The following is a 15,885-nucleotide window of genomic DNA, read 5'->3' on the forward strand; positions in this document are numbered from 1 at the left end:
TATATACAAGATTGTCCACCATTGCAATTCTCACTGCAACTCTGCTTAATTAGTATTGCCAGAGCACCAAGGAATGATTTGACACTTCATCCTTTGCCGAAGGTATAAAGAGCATATGTTATGGATTCTGAGAGTAAGCCAGCTTTTAGCTACACAGATCAGTAAATTCTATGTCCTATCAGAGGGAAATAGGGATTATCTAGAGAGAGACTGAAAGAAACACAATGAAGCTGCTATCAATACTTAGCTGTCTTCAGAATGCTAACTGTTTGCTGCACTATAATTTGTTGCTAATTAACAGATCTAAAATAGAACCTTTTGTATGCATTCCATCTGCTGTTCTTTGGCTATGCCTACATCTCGAAGCCTGCAATACAAGCACTTGCGTGTGACCTTGGTTTTGTTTGGTTTATATTTTTTTTAAGCAAACTTGACAAACTGTACTCTAGCCTTTATAGGAGCAAGATTCAAGTCTAGTACCATAGCACCTTAAAGACCAACAAGATTTCCAGGTATAAGCTTTCGAGAGTCAAGCTTCCTTCATCAAATAATTAAGGTAGTTTTGACTCTCGAAAGCTTACACCCTGAAAATCTTGTCGTATCTAAGGTGTCACTGGACTCAAGTCTTGCTGTTTTTCTGCAGACCAACATGGCTATCCACCTGTAACTATAGCCTTTATAGCAAGATTCAAGTTGAGCTTCTGATGAAGGCAGCTTTGACTCTTGAAAGCATATCCCCTGAAAATCTTGTTGATCTCTAAGGTGCGTGCCACTGGATTCGAATCATGCTGTTTTATTACAGACTAACACAGCTACCCACCTGAAACTGTAGCCTTTATAGCTTCATTAGCTTGGATTTCTCCAACATGGATGCAATGGTTTATTTGGTTTTTTTTTTTCAAATTTTCTTTCTAAAATGTGTTTCTGCACTCAACCAAGATTTTCATTTACAATAATTTAGACTATTTTATCATGCCCCCACAGTTAATGTGGCTTTGATTTAAGTTAATGTGCACAGCGCATGCACACTCCCGGGACTGCATGATGATGTCACTTCCGGGAAGTGATGTCATCACACAGGCGTGGCTGCCTGGGAGTGCTCCTGTGCTCCATGGGGGTGTCTGATTTGGCCTGAAACGGGGCGCTCTGCCACAGGAGAGCACTCCTGCGCCCCACAGTGGCCAGCTCTGGCCCATTTCAGGCCCAAATTGGGCCAAAACAGGCCCAAACCACCCCAGATCAGCCTGTAACAGGCTGTGGCCACAGTGGAGAGCACGCCCCCACAGGGCAGGAGCCTGAATCCGCCATTTAGGACCCCATCCAGGCCGTTCATGGCCCAAATTGTGCCAAAACGAGCCAGAAATGGCCCAGATCGGCCTGGAACGGGCTGCTGCCCCAAGGGAGAGCACTCTCCCGTCTGATCCTGGCTCTTTGGCCCTGAATTGGGCCCAAAATGGCTGAAAGGGGCCCAAAATGTCCAGGATCGGGTTCCCCCACCCAGCAGAGGCATAATCCTGGCTGTTTCGGGCCCGATCTGGGCCATTTTGGGCCCCTTTCAGCCATTTTGGGCCCAAAATGACCAAAAGGGGCCCAAAATGACCTGGATCGGGTTGCTGCTGGGCAGGGAAGTCTTCTCCTGCCTGGCAGAGTCCTGTTCGTGGCCGTTTTGGGCCCAAGCCTGGCTATTTTGGGCACCCTTTCAGCCATTTTGGGCCCAATTCAGGTCCGAAATGGCCCGGATTTGGGTTGAAACAGCCAGGATTGGGCCGCTGCTGGCTGGGGGAGGGTTCCCCCACCTGGCACCAGCCTGATCATGGCTGTTTTGGCCCTGATCTGGGCCATTTGGGCTCCAATCCTGGCCATTTTGGGTCCATTTAGGGCCCATTTAGGGCCCAAAATTCCCTGGATCAGGGCTGAAACTGTCAGGATCAGGCCGGTGCCAGGTGAGGAGGGTTTCCCCACCTGGCAGCATCCCATTCCTGGCTGGTTTGGCCCTGATCCTGGCTAGTTTTGGCCCTAATCTGGGCCCTTTCTGCGCCGTTTTTGCCATTTTGGGCCTATTTAGGGCCCAAAACAGCCCGGATTAAGGCCAAAATGGCCAGGATCGTACTGGTGCCAGGCAGCTGAATCCTCCCACACCCAGCAGCAGCCCAATCCAGGCTGTTTTGGACCCTATCCATGCCCAAAATACTCACGTGACACCAGTTACATGGGTATTTTAAAGAGTGCCGGAACGCCATTCCAGGGCATTCCAGGTCAAAAAAAGCCCTGCCCAGGATTAAACTACATGGCATTGGAGTTCAGTGACTGGACTGGAATCACAATGATGGAAGGGGGGCCTTAAACAATCCCCCCACATGGGGGGAAAGGCAGGTTCTGTGCTGTCTTTTTATCTACAGGGCTTAGAGCATCCTAGAGGGGAAGATATTTATGTTAGGAGAAATGGAGACCCGGTGGGGTATGGTGGTTAAACTGTCAGATTAGAATGTGGGCAACCAGGTTCAAATCTGCACTCTGCTGTGATGCTCTCAGGGTGTCTGTCCCTGAGACACAAATGTGCTAATAGCGTTGGGCAGAAAAGAACATCCCTTTCACTTTATCCATGATTCATATGAGGCCCCCTTGGTATTGTTTCTTGAGCAAAATAATTGTAGAGTTGAAAAGGATCCCACGAGTCAACTTGTATAAGCTCCTGCTTGGTACAGTACATCCCTAGTTAGAAACATCCCAACTAGAGATGGGCACGAACCAAAATACGAACCAAAGTTCAGCACAAATGGGCCAGTTTGTGGTTCGCTAACTGGCGGTTCATCAGAGCCCATTTCTGATGAACCGCCACAAACTTTAGGCTGGTTTGTTTTGTTTTTCGGTTTGTCACTGAAGACAGCCTGATGCAGATCAATCAGTTTCCTAGGCAACAAGGATGGGTTTTCTGCAGACTTTCTGCTGGCCTGGAAGTGTCCTTCTTCTGACCTGGAAGTGAAGATTTGCTGATCCGAAAGTGACGTTGTCACAAACCAAACGAACCAGTTCATGAACCGGGGCAGGTTCGTGAAAGTTTGTGGTTCATGAAACACAACGAACCATGAACCGCACGGTTCATTTTTTCCCCAGTTCATGCCCCTCTCTAATCCCAACCAAATGGAATTCCGACATCTTGTGCAGCTTAGTCCCAAGATTTCATGAGTGATAGAGTCTCTCTACACAAGACACCTTAGTGGGTGTTCATCAAGTGTGGAGAGAGGCAATGTTAGGCGGGGAGCGTAATTTAAAATGACAGAGCTGGCAGAGATCATTCCTCAGAGGGTTTGCTGATACTCTGTCAAGTTTACCTCCCCAGTCTAAAACTGTGGGATTGCAACCAGAGGGGCAGCAAGGAATGGAAATGGGCCGGAGCTACCTTCCAGAGCTGAGCTTTAACCTGGAGAAGTTATAATGGGCTGAAGTTTCCCTTCTGGCATTTCAGAGCCTCTTCACACAGCTCCAGTGTATAGCAAAGTATTTGACCTTTCACTGACTCTGTCTTTTTAAACTACCCTTCCTGGGTAACATTGCATCTCCTGACATCTGTTCTTATTGTCAGATGTCTCATGTAGAGAGACTCACAAATACCATCCTAAAATAGATTGAACTAAGTATCTCGACATTTCAATAGACATGCTGTGATTTTTGTACGCCTTATTAATTGCAACAACAAAATCAAAAGTAAGGGAATTGGCAGTGAACTATAGCTCCAGAAACTACAAAAATAATCCTATGAGAATCAAGGAAATTTTTGAAGGACGAGGGAAAGCGACTAGATTATGATGACCTGTTCGTTCAACTTGTATAATCCCAACCTCAAGGGAAATTTATGAAGATACAATTCAGAAACATTGAATCTCTGTGTATCACAGGATTAAGCTCAGTAAATCTACAATAAAAACAAATTATGAAAAAATAAATATTCATATTTGCTTGCTATGGATAATTTATTTTTGGATAAATTTTGTTATTTAAGTAGATTATTTACCGGCTTTTTACAGAGGGTTCAGGCAAATAGACAATTGTAATTATGTCCTCAAAGGATTCACAATCTAAATCATTATAAGGGAGAAAATAATCAACATATCAAAAAAGGTTGAGTTAATTTTTTTCTCAGATATGAGAATCAGGAAAATCCCATGTTCTTCCAATTACCAGGTTTTGCCCATATCCCATTATTCCTATCACTTCACTAATCACAATTTGTGCATACCCTTTATCACTGAGCCATTGAAGAGGCTCTTAAACCACTACTTTCCACTTGCTAATCACTACTATATACTTATGTTTGCAATAATTTTGTTTACAATGAATGACATTACAAAGATCAGCAGACAAGGAAACACAAGACTATTGATTATTTAATTTATTTATTAAAAATATTTATACCCTGCCTTATCTCTGCAAACTTAAGATGGCTGCCCAAACAAATACATCTCTCTCTCTCTCTCTCCCTCTCTCTCCCCTCTGAATTATCAGTTATCCCATAGTTCAGTAAATAGATTTATTTATTTATTATTCACTGAGACTTAAGGCGGATTAATACTGACATTTCCATAAACAATGCCATAGAGTAAATAAACACCATTTTAGTAAGAATCCAATACAGAGTTGAAGAAATGCTGAAACAGAACATAAGCAATTGTAGGGCTGACATTAGAAGCACAAGTAGTTCATAGGCGCACATATTTAAGACAACAGGTAGTACATAAGGCAACATAGTGTTGAAGTCTATGGTCTTTAACAAAGCATCTGATAGCCCCTCCTTACAATACAAAATAATTCGGTTTTACATCATTTGTGGAAAACGAGGAGAATGGGGGCTCTCCCGACCTCCTTCTCTGTTTTTAACATACAGTAGAAGCACTCCTTAGTAAACACTGGGAGAGGCTCATAGCACCTCCATTCTCCAGTCATGTTGAAAATTCCATTGGGCGTGTTGCAAAACTCATGAACATTGAAATCGCAATGGCCAAGAATCTCAGTGGCCAATACGCAGACAAGCAGCAAAGCACTTCTGTCCAGAAAGCATGGGAAATACACACACAGAACTGGATATTTCTGCTGTTACAGGATGGAGGAAAAGCAATTTCACTGAGTTCCTCTCCTCACTGTAGCCTTGTCCTGCGCGACTTTTTCACCACATTGAACCCACAGTCTCCAACCTAGCATTTTCAGGGGTTAAAAGGGACACATTCTGTCTCTTGTGCAAACAAAACACTGGTAGGATCCAACTCATACAGTATAATCCTGAGGACCATCAAGCTGGAGGCACTGGCAGCTGGGTCCCAATGCAGTAGCACCACTACTGGTCCATTCCCTTAAGGGAACAGGTTGGGATCAGGGCCACATGGTCCATGAGCACACTGATCCAGCAACCACGTTTTCACATACAGAACATGTAACAGGGATGCAACAGTGAGACCATGACAAATCTAGGAACCAACCATGCAGTGGTAGCCCCAGGGGAACATGAGCTGAGGAGTAGGGTGGGGAGGGGCCACACAGTGCTGGGGTACTCTCACAGGACCCTGCAAAACAGGATGGAGGCAGTAGAACAAAAAAAGGAAAAATGGGAACCCCCACCAACCTGTACACTGGAAAAACCCCAACTGGACTCACAAAGAAGTACACCACATGCCAAGCAATGGACCCAATCCTTGGAAAGTGGCACAAAGAAAACAAAGACAATATGGGGCCAGCCACAGGTGCCTGATGGTCACTGGTGGGGACACCTCCGAAAACAGCAATCATGGTGCCAATGCTGGCCCTGTGGGGTTCCCTGGATGACCCCTCTACTGCTACTGTTGCAGAAGAAGGAGGAGTGCAGAACGGGGCTGCAAGGCTACTGGCCTCCACCAAAGGCCTGCAAGCACCCTCGATGCTCACCTGCAGCCCAGCCATGTTCCCAGTAACAGCCACCAACCCCTCCAGGTGCCCAATAGCTGTCTCCAAGCACTGCAGACCCTGAGATACAACATCCCTCCACTTGAGCCAGGTCTCCAGCCACTCCCTCTCAATGATTGCTTACATGGATGAGAGGGCAAGGGGAGGTGCATGTGGTGCAGCTCCCATGACCAGGGGCCAGACACTAGCTCTGAATGGGCACTCCCATCAGGACCATGTTGGTGACAGCATCCAGGGCTGGGTGAGGTTATACGACCACCTGGGCAGCCTCCCTGTGGCCCCTGCCCCTGTTGGAGGAAGTCCAGAGGACAACTAATCTGTCCTCCAGGGCCTTTCTCAAAGGACTGACAGTAGGGCAATGTGCCACAACACTGGCAGAGAATGTCAGAGTGAAGAACCTGGTTGGGGGGGGGGCAATGGAGAGCAACACATATTAGGCAGGTCCTGCCCATGACATGTACAGGCCAACTGCCATGCTCATGGCACCTTCACCTCCATCCATACCTGCAGCTGAGATGATAGGCATCTCATCATTACCTTCATCTCTTGGCTTGCCGCCATGGTATGAGTGTTAAAGGTACAGCCTTCTGGTGGCCTGATGGAGAAGTTACCCACAGCAGTTGATGAGCCCACAATGGCATCAGCATTCCCATCCCCCAGCTGGCACGCAACTGGCCTCCCTGCTAAGAGGATCATCTGCAGGAGTGATCAGGTGGCAAGTGGGCAGCAACTCCTGCCACCATCCCAAGGGTGCACTGTGGCCACAAGGCCTCTACCCACTGGTCAAAACTCAATGCCTCAGCCACCCACCACAATAGACGAAATCAGTGCATGCAGCATGGCAACAGCACCAAGTAGACCCTCCACCACCACCCACTCGTGGGCCATGTGGGGACAGACATGCCTCCAAACTGGGCTTAATGGGGTCACTACAGCATTTGAAGAATAACTTGTAGTTTCCTCCATCTGCACTTTCACCCTCCCCATCATAATTGTGCTAATAATGTGTCTATCAGAAACTTGATCAGCATTACAGAACATTGATTCTATTTTACTGCAGACATTTAATAATAGAGGACACAAATGTTTAAATATTACATTTACGTTATCTGGTTATAAAATTATAAAATGCCTGCCAAAAAAAAAGGTAAAAAATACCTCTCTATAGCCCTACTTCCCTGAATTTTTAAAAAATGTGTGTTTCTCATGCTTCCTTTCATACTCTAAAGGAAGATGACTACAATGCTTCGGAAATTTAAAACTGTCTCAGCTGAGCATGAGGGCATACTACTAAAATGAGACAAGATGTCATAGAAGATTCTTGAAAAGGACCATTATTTAATTAGAAAATGAAATATTTACAGCTGGAACTGTCATAACTCAAAAATGAATTTGCTTTCTGCAGCACAGTCATAAATCAAAGCAGAGAGAGTCCATATTCTTGTAGAACATGAAACATTTATAAATCAGTGAAGTACATCCTATTTACCTCAAGTACATTGGAAAAATATTGGAATAGTTGTTTCTGTTCTGTTCCATAAATGCAATGAATTATGAACTTCTTGATAATCAAATGATAGCACCAAACTTTCAAAGCAGACTTTTGCTCAGAGATGAGCCAGTTTCTCACTCCCGTGTCTCTGTAGGCATGTATATAATTCAGAAAATGTTGCAGCTTTGTACTTTAAAAAGCCACTTGTAAAGACCAAGCATAGTATTAACCTCTCTAAGGGTCTCATCTCACCTTTTATTCACATGTACCAGGACAATACATATTCAGCTAAAAATTGATTGTGGCATCATAATCTCAGATGGAAGGAGGATTTTCTCCAGCTGAAGCACAAATCCTCCTGACACTCTCATAAAGGACATCTGTCTTGTGCAGTGCTGAAAGCAACTATATTTTGAAAACTAGGCACGATCAAGCCTTTGATGAATGAACCTTGTTACACAGGAAGTGTAATACACTCTTGTGCTTTTTCAGCAATAGGTAGTAAGTGAAATCCAAGTGGAATTTTATCTATGTCAGCCTAGATGTTTTCCACTTAGGTTAGTGTTTGTATTGATTCATGAAAAGAAGGGTAATTACTGCCTTTAAATAACCGGGAATTTGTGGAGGAATTAGCATGCTGTATTAAACTAATGTGACCTCCTCTTGGGTAAAACATGTTGCCAAATCTAAACTGTCACCACAGAGCTTTTACTACAATTATAATTTACACTTTAAAGAGCAATACATGCATAGCTTTAGCTTGTGCAGAGTAATAGACAGTTCCACCAAATATAGGGTTAGATCTAGTTGGCTTTTCAGCTGCTGAAAAACAGAGGAGAGATCCGTTTAACCACTGACAAGGCTATGCTAGTGATCATGGGACCCATATGGACAAAATCCATGTCGGATTGTGTTTGCTGTGTAACAAGGAGAAGAATTGGGTGAGATTTAATAGAAAAGCGGGCTGGATCCAACCCCAAAACTGAACACAGGGGACCAAATTCTGCTGAATGTTACATGAATCCAAAAATTGACCTGTGGGACTATCACACAGAAAGCTCATCCATTTTGCTACCAATTAGATCTGCCAGCTGATAGTTTAAAGGGATCTGTCATGGCAAAAACAGCAGTGTCTGCTGGCAGCTACTTTGAGGGGTTACCAACTGACCTTCCACATATCCAATGCAGGGGACATAGTCCTCACTGTCCTCTGAAGAACCCCCAAGTTTCAGAGAGATTGCACCCTGGGAAAGGCACAATCCATGGGTCTCCACCTTTTCTGTCATTTTATCTTCACAGTAGCAAAAACAGCAGTGTCTGCTGGCAGCTACTTTGAGGGGTTACCAACTGACCTTCCAAATGCCCAATACTCATCAAATTTGCAGGGGACATAATTTTCACTGTCCTCTGAAGACCCCCCCCCCAAGTTTCTGAGAGATTGGCTCAATCCATGGGTCTCCGCCTTTCCTGTCATTTTTTCTTCACAGTGGCAAAAACAGCAGTGTCTGCTGCCTGGAAGCTACTTTGAGGGGTAACTTACAAGCCAGAAGGAAAGCCAGAAGGAGTTCAGGCAGAGTTCAGACAGTCCATGCCACCGTTGCCAGGGGAATTGATTGCAGGTGGCAAACTGTCTGGCTTGACGAAGGGAGGACAAATACTACAAACGAGGCTTGCAATGTTTTTCTCAAACAGCTGTTCGAGGTGTTCGTGGCTTTTTTTGCTTTGTATTGCTGTTCGTGCCCATGTCTAATTATAACCTAAGGGGTTACACCAAGAATGGCTTCCTGATAGACTGAATTTTTGATGGTGTGTCTTCCAGCAATGCTAGTGAAAAACATTAGTTTGATCTTTGTACGCAGCTGAATGTTGTAGCGGAATTCTAAATTGGCACCAGGGGAAAAAACACGACAGCCTGCATATAGGAAACATGATTTTTGAATACTCGCCTGTGTAAATGCACTCATCAAATTTTAAAAATTTCATATCAAGTGAAAGATTCTGTTCTAATCTTTTGATATACAAGATTTCTACTTGCAGGGACTTTTTCTGTTGGAGAGCATTCAAAAATGTGACCTGCTTTACTCAACCTGCTTACATTCTCTCCTCTTTTTCATCTACACAACAACAACCCTGAGACAAAGTGGCTGGTCCAAGATAATCTAGTGTGCTTCCATGGCAGAGTGATGATTCAAACCTTGATCTGCTAGATCTTAGTCTGATGCTCTAACCACTATACAATGCTGGTTTTGGCTTTACCATATATCCCAGAGCAACTTTTCAGACAAATTATCCTTCAAAATAATATGCATTTGGTACCTGACCACTTCACGCAATCTTTGCATGCAACTATTGTACAGAACCATTTTCACATATGACATTTTTCATACAGGACAAAAAAAAAATGTCCACTCTTGTGCATATGTGAAAATACACTGAATATTACTGTTTATAAGCTTTGTATACTCAGAGTCAAAAGTGTACATGTTTGCCTAGTGCAAAAAGGCAGGTCCCTCACCCATTTTGGCAAGTTTTCAGGGAACAGGACCTTGAAAACAGGCAAGTATGTTCTTGGCTTCATGCCTCATTGCATACAAAATAATGCACAGCATAGAATTGCCTATCATAGCAGAATGTCATGTATCACACTATAACAGCAGAGCCTGGTGCCATGAAGCCTAAAGACATGTATATTTTTATTTATTTCTGCAAATATTTATACCCTGCCTTTCCCAAAAACTCAGAGTAGCTTACAAATCCAAATTTAAATCACATAAAATACAATAAACCCCCCAAATAATGGGGTGATATCAACAGCACCAGTAGTCATATTGTCAGTAGTAGCAGCTGTTCCGAATGCATCAGGTTTGAACTGGAATATGCAGGACTGGGAGAGTTGGGAAGAATAGGCTGAAGAGCAGTAGGTAGGATTCCCCCTGGAATTAAAGGAAGAGTGAGGAGGGGAGAGAGGAATCTTCTTTGTAATTTAGGGAAAGCTGAGGTGGACAAATGTGGGGTTCTGTTTGGAGTTCAGGCAACCTACCAAACTGGTTACTGTCATGGTTAAGTAGTGGGGAGAATTTTACCATGCATTTTAATAAAAAGCCTAAGGACTGTACAGATAAAACTCTCCTCATACTTTTGATAGGGGAAAATTATCTTTGACGTTGTAAGGAGTGTAAATGTGATGTTGGATCCTGCCCTCCTGAGGGAGAAAAAGGTTAGTAGAGTGGTCAAAAGCACATTTTATCATTTGGAATAGAAATTGACCCCATTTGGACACAACTGACCCGTCCACATTGATCTACTCTGCAATAAACTTGAAGCTGGTGTATTGAAACAGTCCTTTACGTGGGTGCTACCCTTTAAGACGTCCCAGATGTACTTTGTTGCAAGTAATTAATATAATGTTTAATGCATTGCTAATAATTGTTTGAACATTGATCGTTGTTATGTGAGTGGGGAGCATTGTGACCAGGAGCAAAATAGCTATTTTTTTAAATAAATGGCCATTGGTATTTATTTACTAAGCTTCGAAAGATGTTGAGCTTCAGCAATCTATACATTGTGCTTGATGCAACTGTGTTTAATGTCATCCCAGTAGTCCCTTTTCTTTTTGCAAAGTATGCACCTGGTGCTTTGATGTACAGAAAAGGAAAGGAATTCTGAGCTCTTCTCCAGCAATTCATTTCCCTCTTATTTGTGTTTTACCTCATAAAACATATCTCGAACTTCTCCGAACCTGAAACAGCTAGGAGTAGGGAGAGTTTCAGAGAGAGATTGGGAAGAAAAAGAAAGGCCAAGAATCCCTTTCCTTTTCATTTCTTCACTCCAAAACACCCCTCCCTCACCTAGTCTGTGAAGGAGAGAAGGCAGTGCAGGGTAAGGTGCAAGGTAATTACACGGTAATTGCAGGCTAAGGTGTAGTTGGCCCTGAGACGCAGTTTGCTTGGAACAACAGCAGGTTGCAAAAATCTTGTAAATAAGTATCTGTTGTCATTCAATCAAAGCAGCCTTTAAGCTGCTTTGGTTGCAGTTTTGTAACTCAGTCCAACCTTTCCAGTGTAGACCTGTTATTCTGCACAGAGCGGGAGGGAGTGCCCTGCCCCCTTTTCACTAGGGGGCAACTGCATTCTAACTGCAATCTTTAAAGTAGCATGATCCTTCTTTCGCCAGTTTTCTTTCCTTCACACAAACAACATTGATGTGATTTTATTAGCCATATTTACTTCCCCCCAACACACATACCCTAATTCCTTTCTTAGCTGTAACTTATGAGAGACCTGTTGTCTTTTAGTCCAGGCCTTAAAAGGCTAGGTTCTTATTACAGTGCTTTTACAACCTGTCCGAAATCAGTTTGGTTATTGTGGTGGAATCAATATTGGCTTTGATCTGAAAAGAAAAGGATTGTGCTTCTCTTCCTCGATCAGGGAGTGCCAATCAACAATTGTCTATGTATACAGTTCAAATTTCTGACCCACCCTCTCTATGCTTAAACTTATTCACATAAATTCTTTGTCAACTTCTTTTCCTCCCTCGTCTTCACTGTGGCTAAAGCTTCTCATTGGAGCGTGAAAAAATCCACTGTCATTGTTTTCTGTTTGAAATAAAATGAACCTGTTGCTATGGCTACCATTCTCCATATGACAGAGAATATGTGCTGATTGTGAGGTTTATAGATGAGTATATTTTGTAACTCCTTCCCATTTTTAACTAGCATCATCTGTCTCTTACCATTCTTCCCCTCCCATGAATTACAGTGAGGCTTGTTATTAATCATGTTTTCTCTCCTCTTTCTTAATTCTCTTCATAGCTGTAACATATACAAGTTACAAAAAAACACCGCCGCCTGTACCCCCTCGTACCACCTCTAAGCCACTAATCTCAGTTACAGCCCAGAGCAGCACAGAATCAACCCAGGATGCCTATCATGATAGCCGGACTCAGAGGATATCCCCGTGGCCTCAAGATGGGCGAGGGATGTACAACTCTACAGACAGTTTGGATAGTAACAAGGCCATGAACCTCGCCATGGAAACAGCAGCTGCCCAACGCCACGTGTCTGAGAGTCACAGTACCTCAGTACGAACCAGCGACAAGGCCATCCTAGTGACAAAGGCTGAGGAGTTCCTTAAGAGTCGGCGTTCCTCTATAGGGATTCAGGTAGCCCGTCCTTAACATCTGTTCTTTGATGAGTTACTTGTCTTGGTTCTGTAAATAGCACCAAATGAGTCATTCCGTTTCAGTGGCTCTTTATAACCTGACAAACAATCCCTGGCTGCTTAGCATTAATTTGAATTCACATCATGGCAACGTAGCCAAGCAGAAAAATGTTCAGTCAATGTGCAGTGCTTAGAAATAAAATGAATGAATATATCTTTAGGATATCTTTGGGCAGGTTACCTGTCTGTAATGCTTGACAGGGAGCTTATACTGTATGGCTACCTGTGAACAGCATATTCATTTCTTTCAATAATTGTCTGTGAATTCATAGTCCTTCATATAGTACTCTGCTGGGAGTAGAGAATTCATTGTAGTCCAGTGGTTGTGGACTCAAAAGCATGTTGACAAGGCCATGGGTGACAAGGCCAGGAAGGAGAAGGAGGGACGAGGCAAGAGAGGAGGCTTGCCAGTCCAAAGCCCCATCCTTCCAAGCCCAGTAGACTTCAGTGTAGACTCTGTTTAGGATTGGATTGCATTATTGCAAATTTAGTGTGCTTCTGCATAAAGTGCAAGATGGTTCTGAAATGCAGGCTTTTGCTAAGTGATCTTTATAAATGCAAAACATGAAAAATTGAATAGAAATGTGCAGAAATCTCACATCAGTTAATGCTGATCATTTTATGTGGGGAGGGGAAAAGAAGCATAGGGTTCCTTTTGCAAGTGGATCCCTCTACTATAGTTAGGTACTTCTCTTTTGGACCTTGAAGGAAAGGTCATGGCTTATTCTAATTGTCCTTCCCAGGAGTTACTGCAAACTTATCCTTAATGATAGGATTTAAGTATGCAGCCATGTGGGCTGGGGCATAAGGACTTTCGATGTAGTTCTTATTTTATTATTTATTTATTACTTATTTTATCTTGATGTTCCTCCAAGAAACTTAGAGTAATATGAATGGTTCTGTCTTCCTCCATTTTATCCTCTTAATAGCGGTGTAAGACCATTAATTTGAGTGTCATTAGACCAGGATTACCCTCTGAACTTCATTGGTGAGTGAAGAGATGAGAGCGGTCTCTTCAGTTCTCATTTAACACTAACTACTGGCTCAGTAGTCCTTATTAGAAAGACCAGAAATGTTGTTCACTGTAATACAATATATTATTATGATAACAGATCGTACTATCGTGAACAACATCCCTGGTTTACCTAGGCATATAGGTTCATTCAAGTGATTAATTCACAAAGCAAATTCAATGTGCAAAGTTCAAAGTCATTTTTTTTAAGTAGCTGTCAGATTACTTCATCCATGGTCACAAAAAGGTGCTAGAAAATAATTGACAATTAATTAAAGGTAGTCTGGGTGACCCATATAAAGATGCAAGGTTCTCGGAAGCCAAAGGAGCATAAAAATGATCCCTAAATATTTCAATAATGTCATTAGGTTCAGCTCATTTGTTAGGAAGGCACATTTGCATTTTTGACCTTGTTCCTTAGTAGCACTGCAGCAGCAATTCCCCAGACGGTACAACTCTTTTGACCCTCTCTCAGATGGAATGGAGGATGGAGTTGCCCTGTTAAAAATCATACTCATTAAGTGGAATTACTGTCCTTTTTAAATAAAAGCCATTCCACTGACAATAATTATTGCAGAGTTTTCAGTAGCTACCATGAAAAGCTTCCTGAGCAGATCTGTCTAATTTTAAAGACATCTTCTAAAAGCACTTTCCAGGGGTTGGCTACATGAATTTTCACATTACGTCCATTTCATATCACGTCCAAAGCTCATAAAATGCAACTGTGTTTGGACAGAAACCTGCCTATCCACCTCTGTCCAGTGATTCTGCTACAGCTAGTGCATAGAATTGTAGAATGCAGTTTAGCATCAGCACAAAATAGCTTTTTCCCAGGTCAGCTTTTCTCTCCCCCCCCCCCCCCACCGTACAAATGCTGAGGCAGTAATTAAAAACTGGACCTGTAATGATTCACGCTGCAATATACTGCAATGAAGGATGGGGTGGGATGGTTATAAAAGAAGACTTAGACAGATGATAATGAAAAACTTAGAAAAGCGCCTGATCGTTTGAGTTGCTAGAGACAAATTTTCTGTTCAAACAGGAAAGATGATGAAAGCTGTTCTTATGTGCCTCATACAGAGACTGGGTCCAAAACTGATATTGTACCAGAATGCCTTCCCCATCTCTGTTCTAGCCCAGTTAATACTGAAATTTCTTATTCCATTATTACAATAGCTGTATCTTGTCTTTCTGCTCTCTGTTTTGGCTTGTGTGCTTGCAAATCTCTTAATACATTTGTTCAACAATTTATACCGATACAGTTGAATCTCTATAGCAACAAGGTATTTGATGTTTAGTCTCTATTGGATGCTTTCAAGTACACTAAATGAAAAACATTATTTGTCAATGGTATGGGCTCTAAGAAGTCTGAACTGTGTATTTGCAATAGCACAATAACTTCCTTGCCATTTCTTTGGCAAAAAATTCCATTGAAAATACTGGTCCCCAAAGGCTAGAAACGTCCTTGAAATAAAGACCATGGGAATAAGCAATGGGATAAACTAGAGTCAACTTTATTAACAGCTGACATGCAGCAAGAAAACTTTTCAAATTGCAGAGCAGGTAGCCTTCAAGTTACTACTCTGGAAATTACTTTCCACTAGCTTTGAATTTAAGTAAAACCCGCCCTGGTTTAGATCTCAGTTCAGCTGGTTTCTTTGCTTTTCATTTCACTGCCTGTACATCAACTAATGTGCCAAGAAGATCAGCAGCATACCCCTGCCCAGTTAGTCAAACTTAATGTTCAGTGATGCTGCCCAGCCCCAAGAGAGAGTTCTCTCATCAATTTCTTTTGGACTGCCCATATATAAGTGTTGCTGTATGGGTACCTCAGGTTAATGAATGTTCTCCTTCATTCCAGTTAATCTTGAAGTCCCACCCTCAGTCTTTGTGTTCTATGCCATGATTGCTAAATAATCTAATGTTCTGGGTGCTAAACCTGCCCCACCAAGGTTCATATAAATGGCATATGATGCTTCCTTGGTATGGTCCAATATTTTGCCAATCATACCTTAGATCCACATTCTGGCTGAAACTCTAAAATTCCCGCATCTGGTGTTCAAACCAATGACACTGGAGCTCCACAGAGCCCGAGGCATTGTTCTGGCCTCCCACTTGCCAAAGGTGCTAGCTGTCTGAAGCAGGCTTTCTAGAAACAAATACTGACTCAGAAATTCTGTTATTTGTACCATGTGAGAACCAAGACATTGTGTTTAAGGCACTACAGTACA

The 15,885-nt window shown here is 42.8% G+C and overlaps 1 protein-coding gene across 1 annotated transcript in view; it reads left to right on the top strand.

Moving 5' to 3' along the window:
* Positions 1-15,885, top strand: part of DLGAP2 (DLG associated protein 2) — a 98,472-nt gene that overhangs the window by 46,503 nt on the left and 36,084 nt on the right. The window contains exon 5 of the mRNA XM_054979527.1: positions 12,234-12,583. Coding sequence (XP_054835502.1) covers positions 12,234-12,583 — 350 coding nt within the window. The remainder of the gene's footprint in view (positions 1-12,233; positions 12,584-15,885) is intronic.

Source organism: Eublepharis macularius, chromosome 1 (assembly GCF_028583425.1).
Source record: "Eublepharis macularius isolate TG4126 chromosome 1, MPM_Emac_v1.0, whole genome shotgun sequence".
In the NCBI taxonomy this organism is placed as follows: domain Eukaryota; kingdom Metazoa; phylum Chordata; class Lepidosauria; order Squamata; family Eublepharidae; genus Eublepharis; species Eublepharis macularius.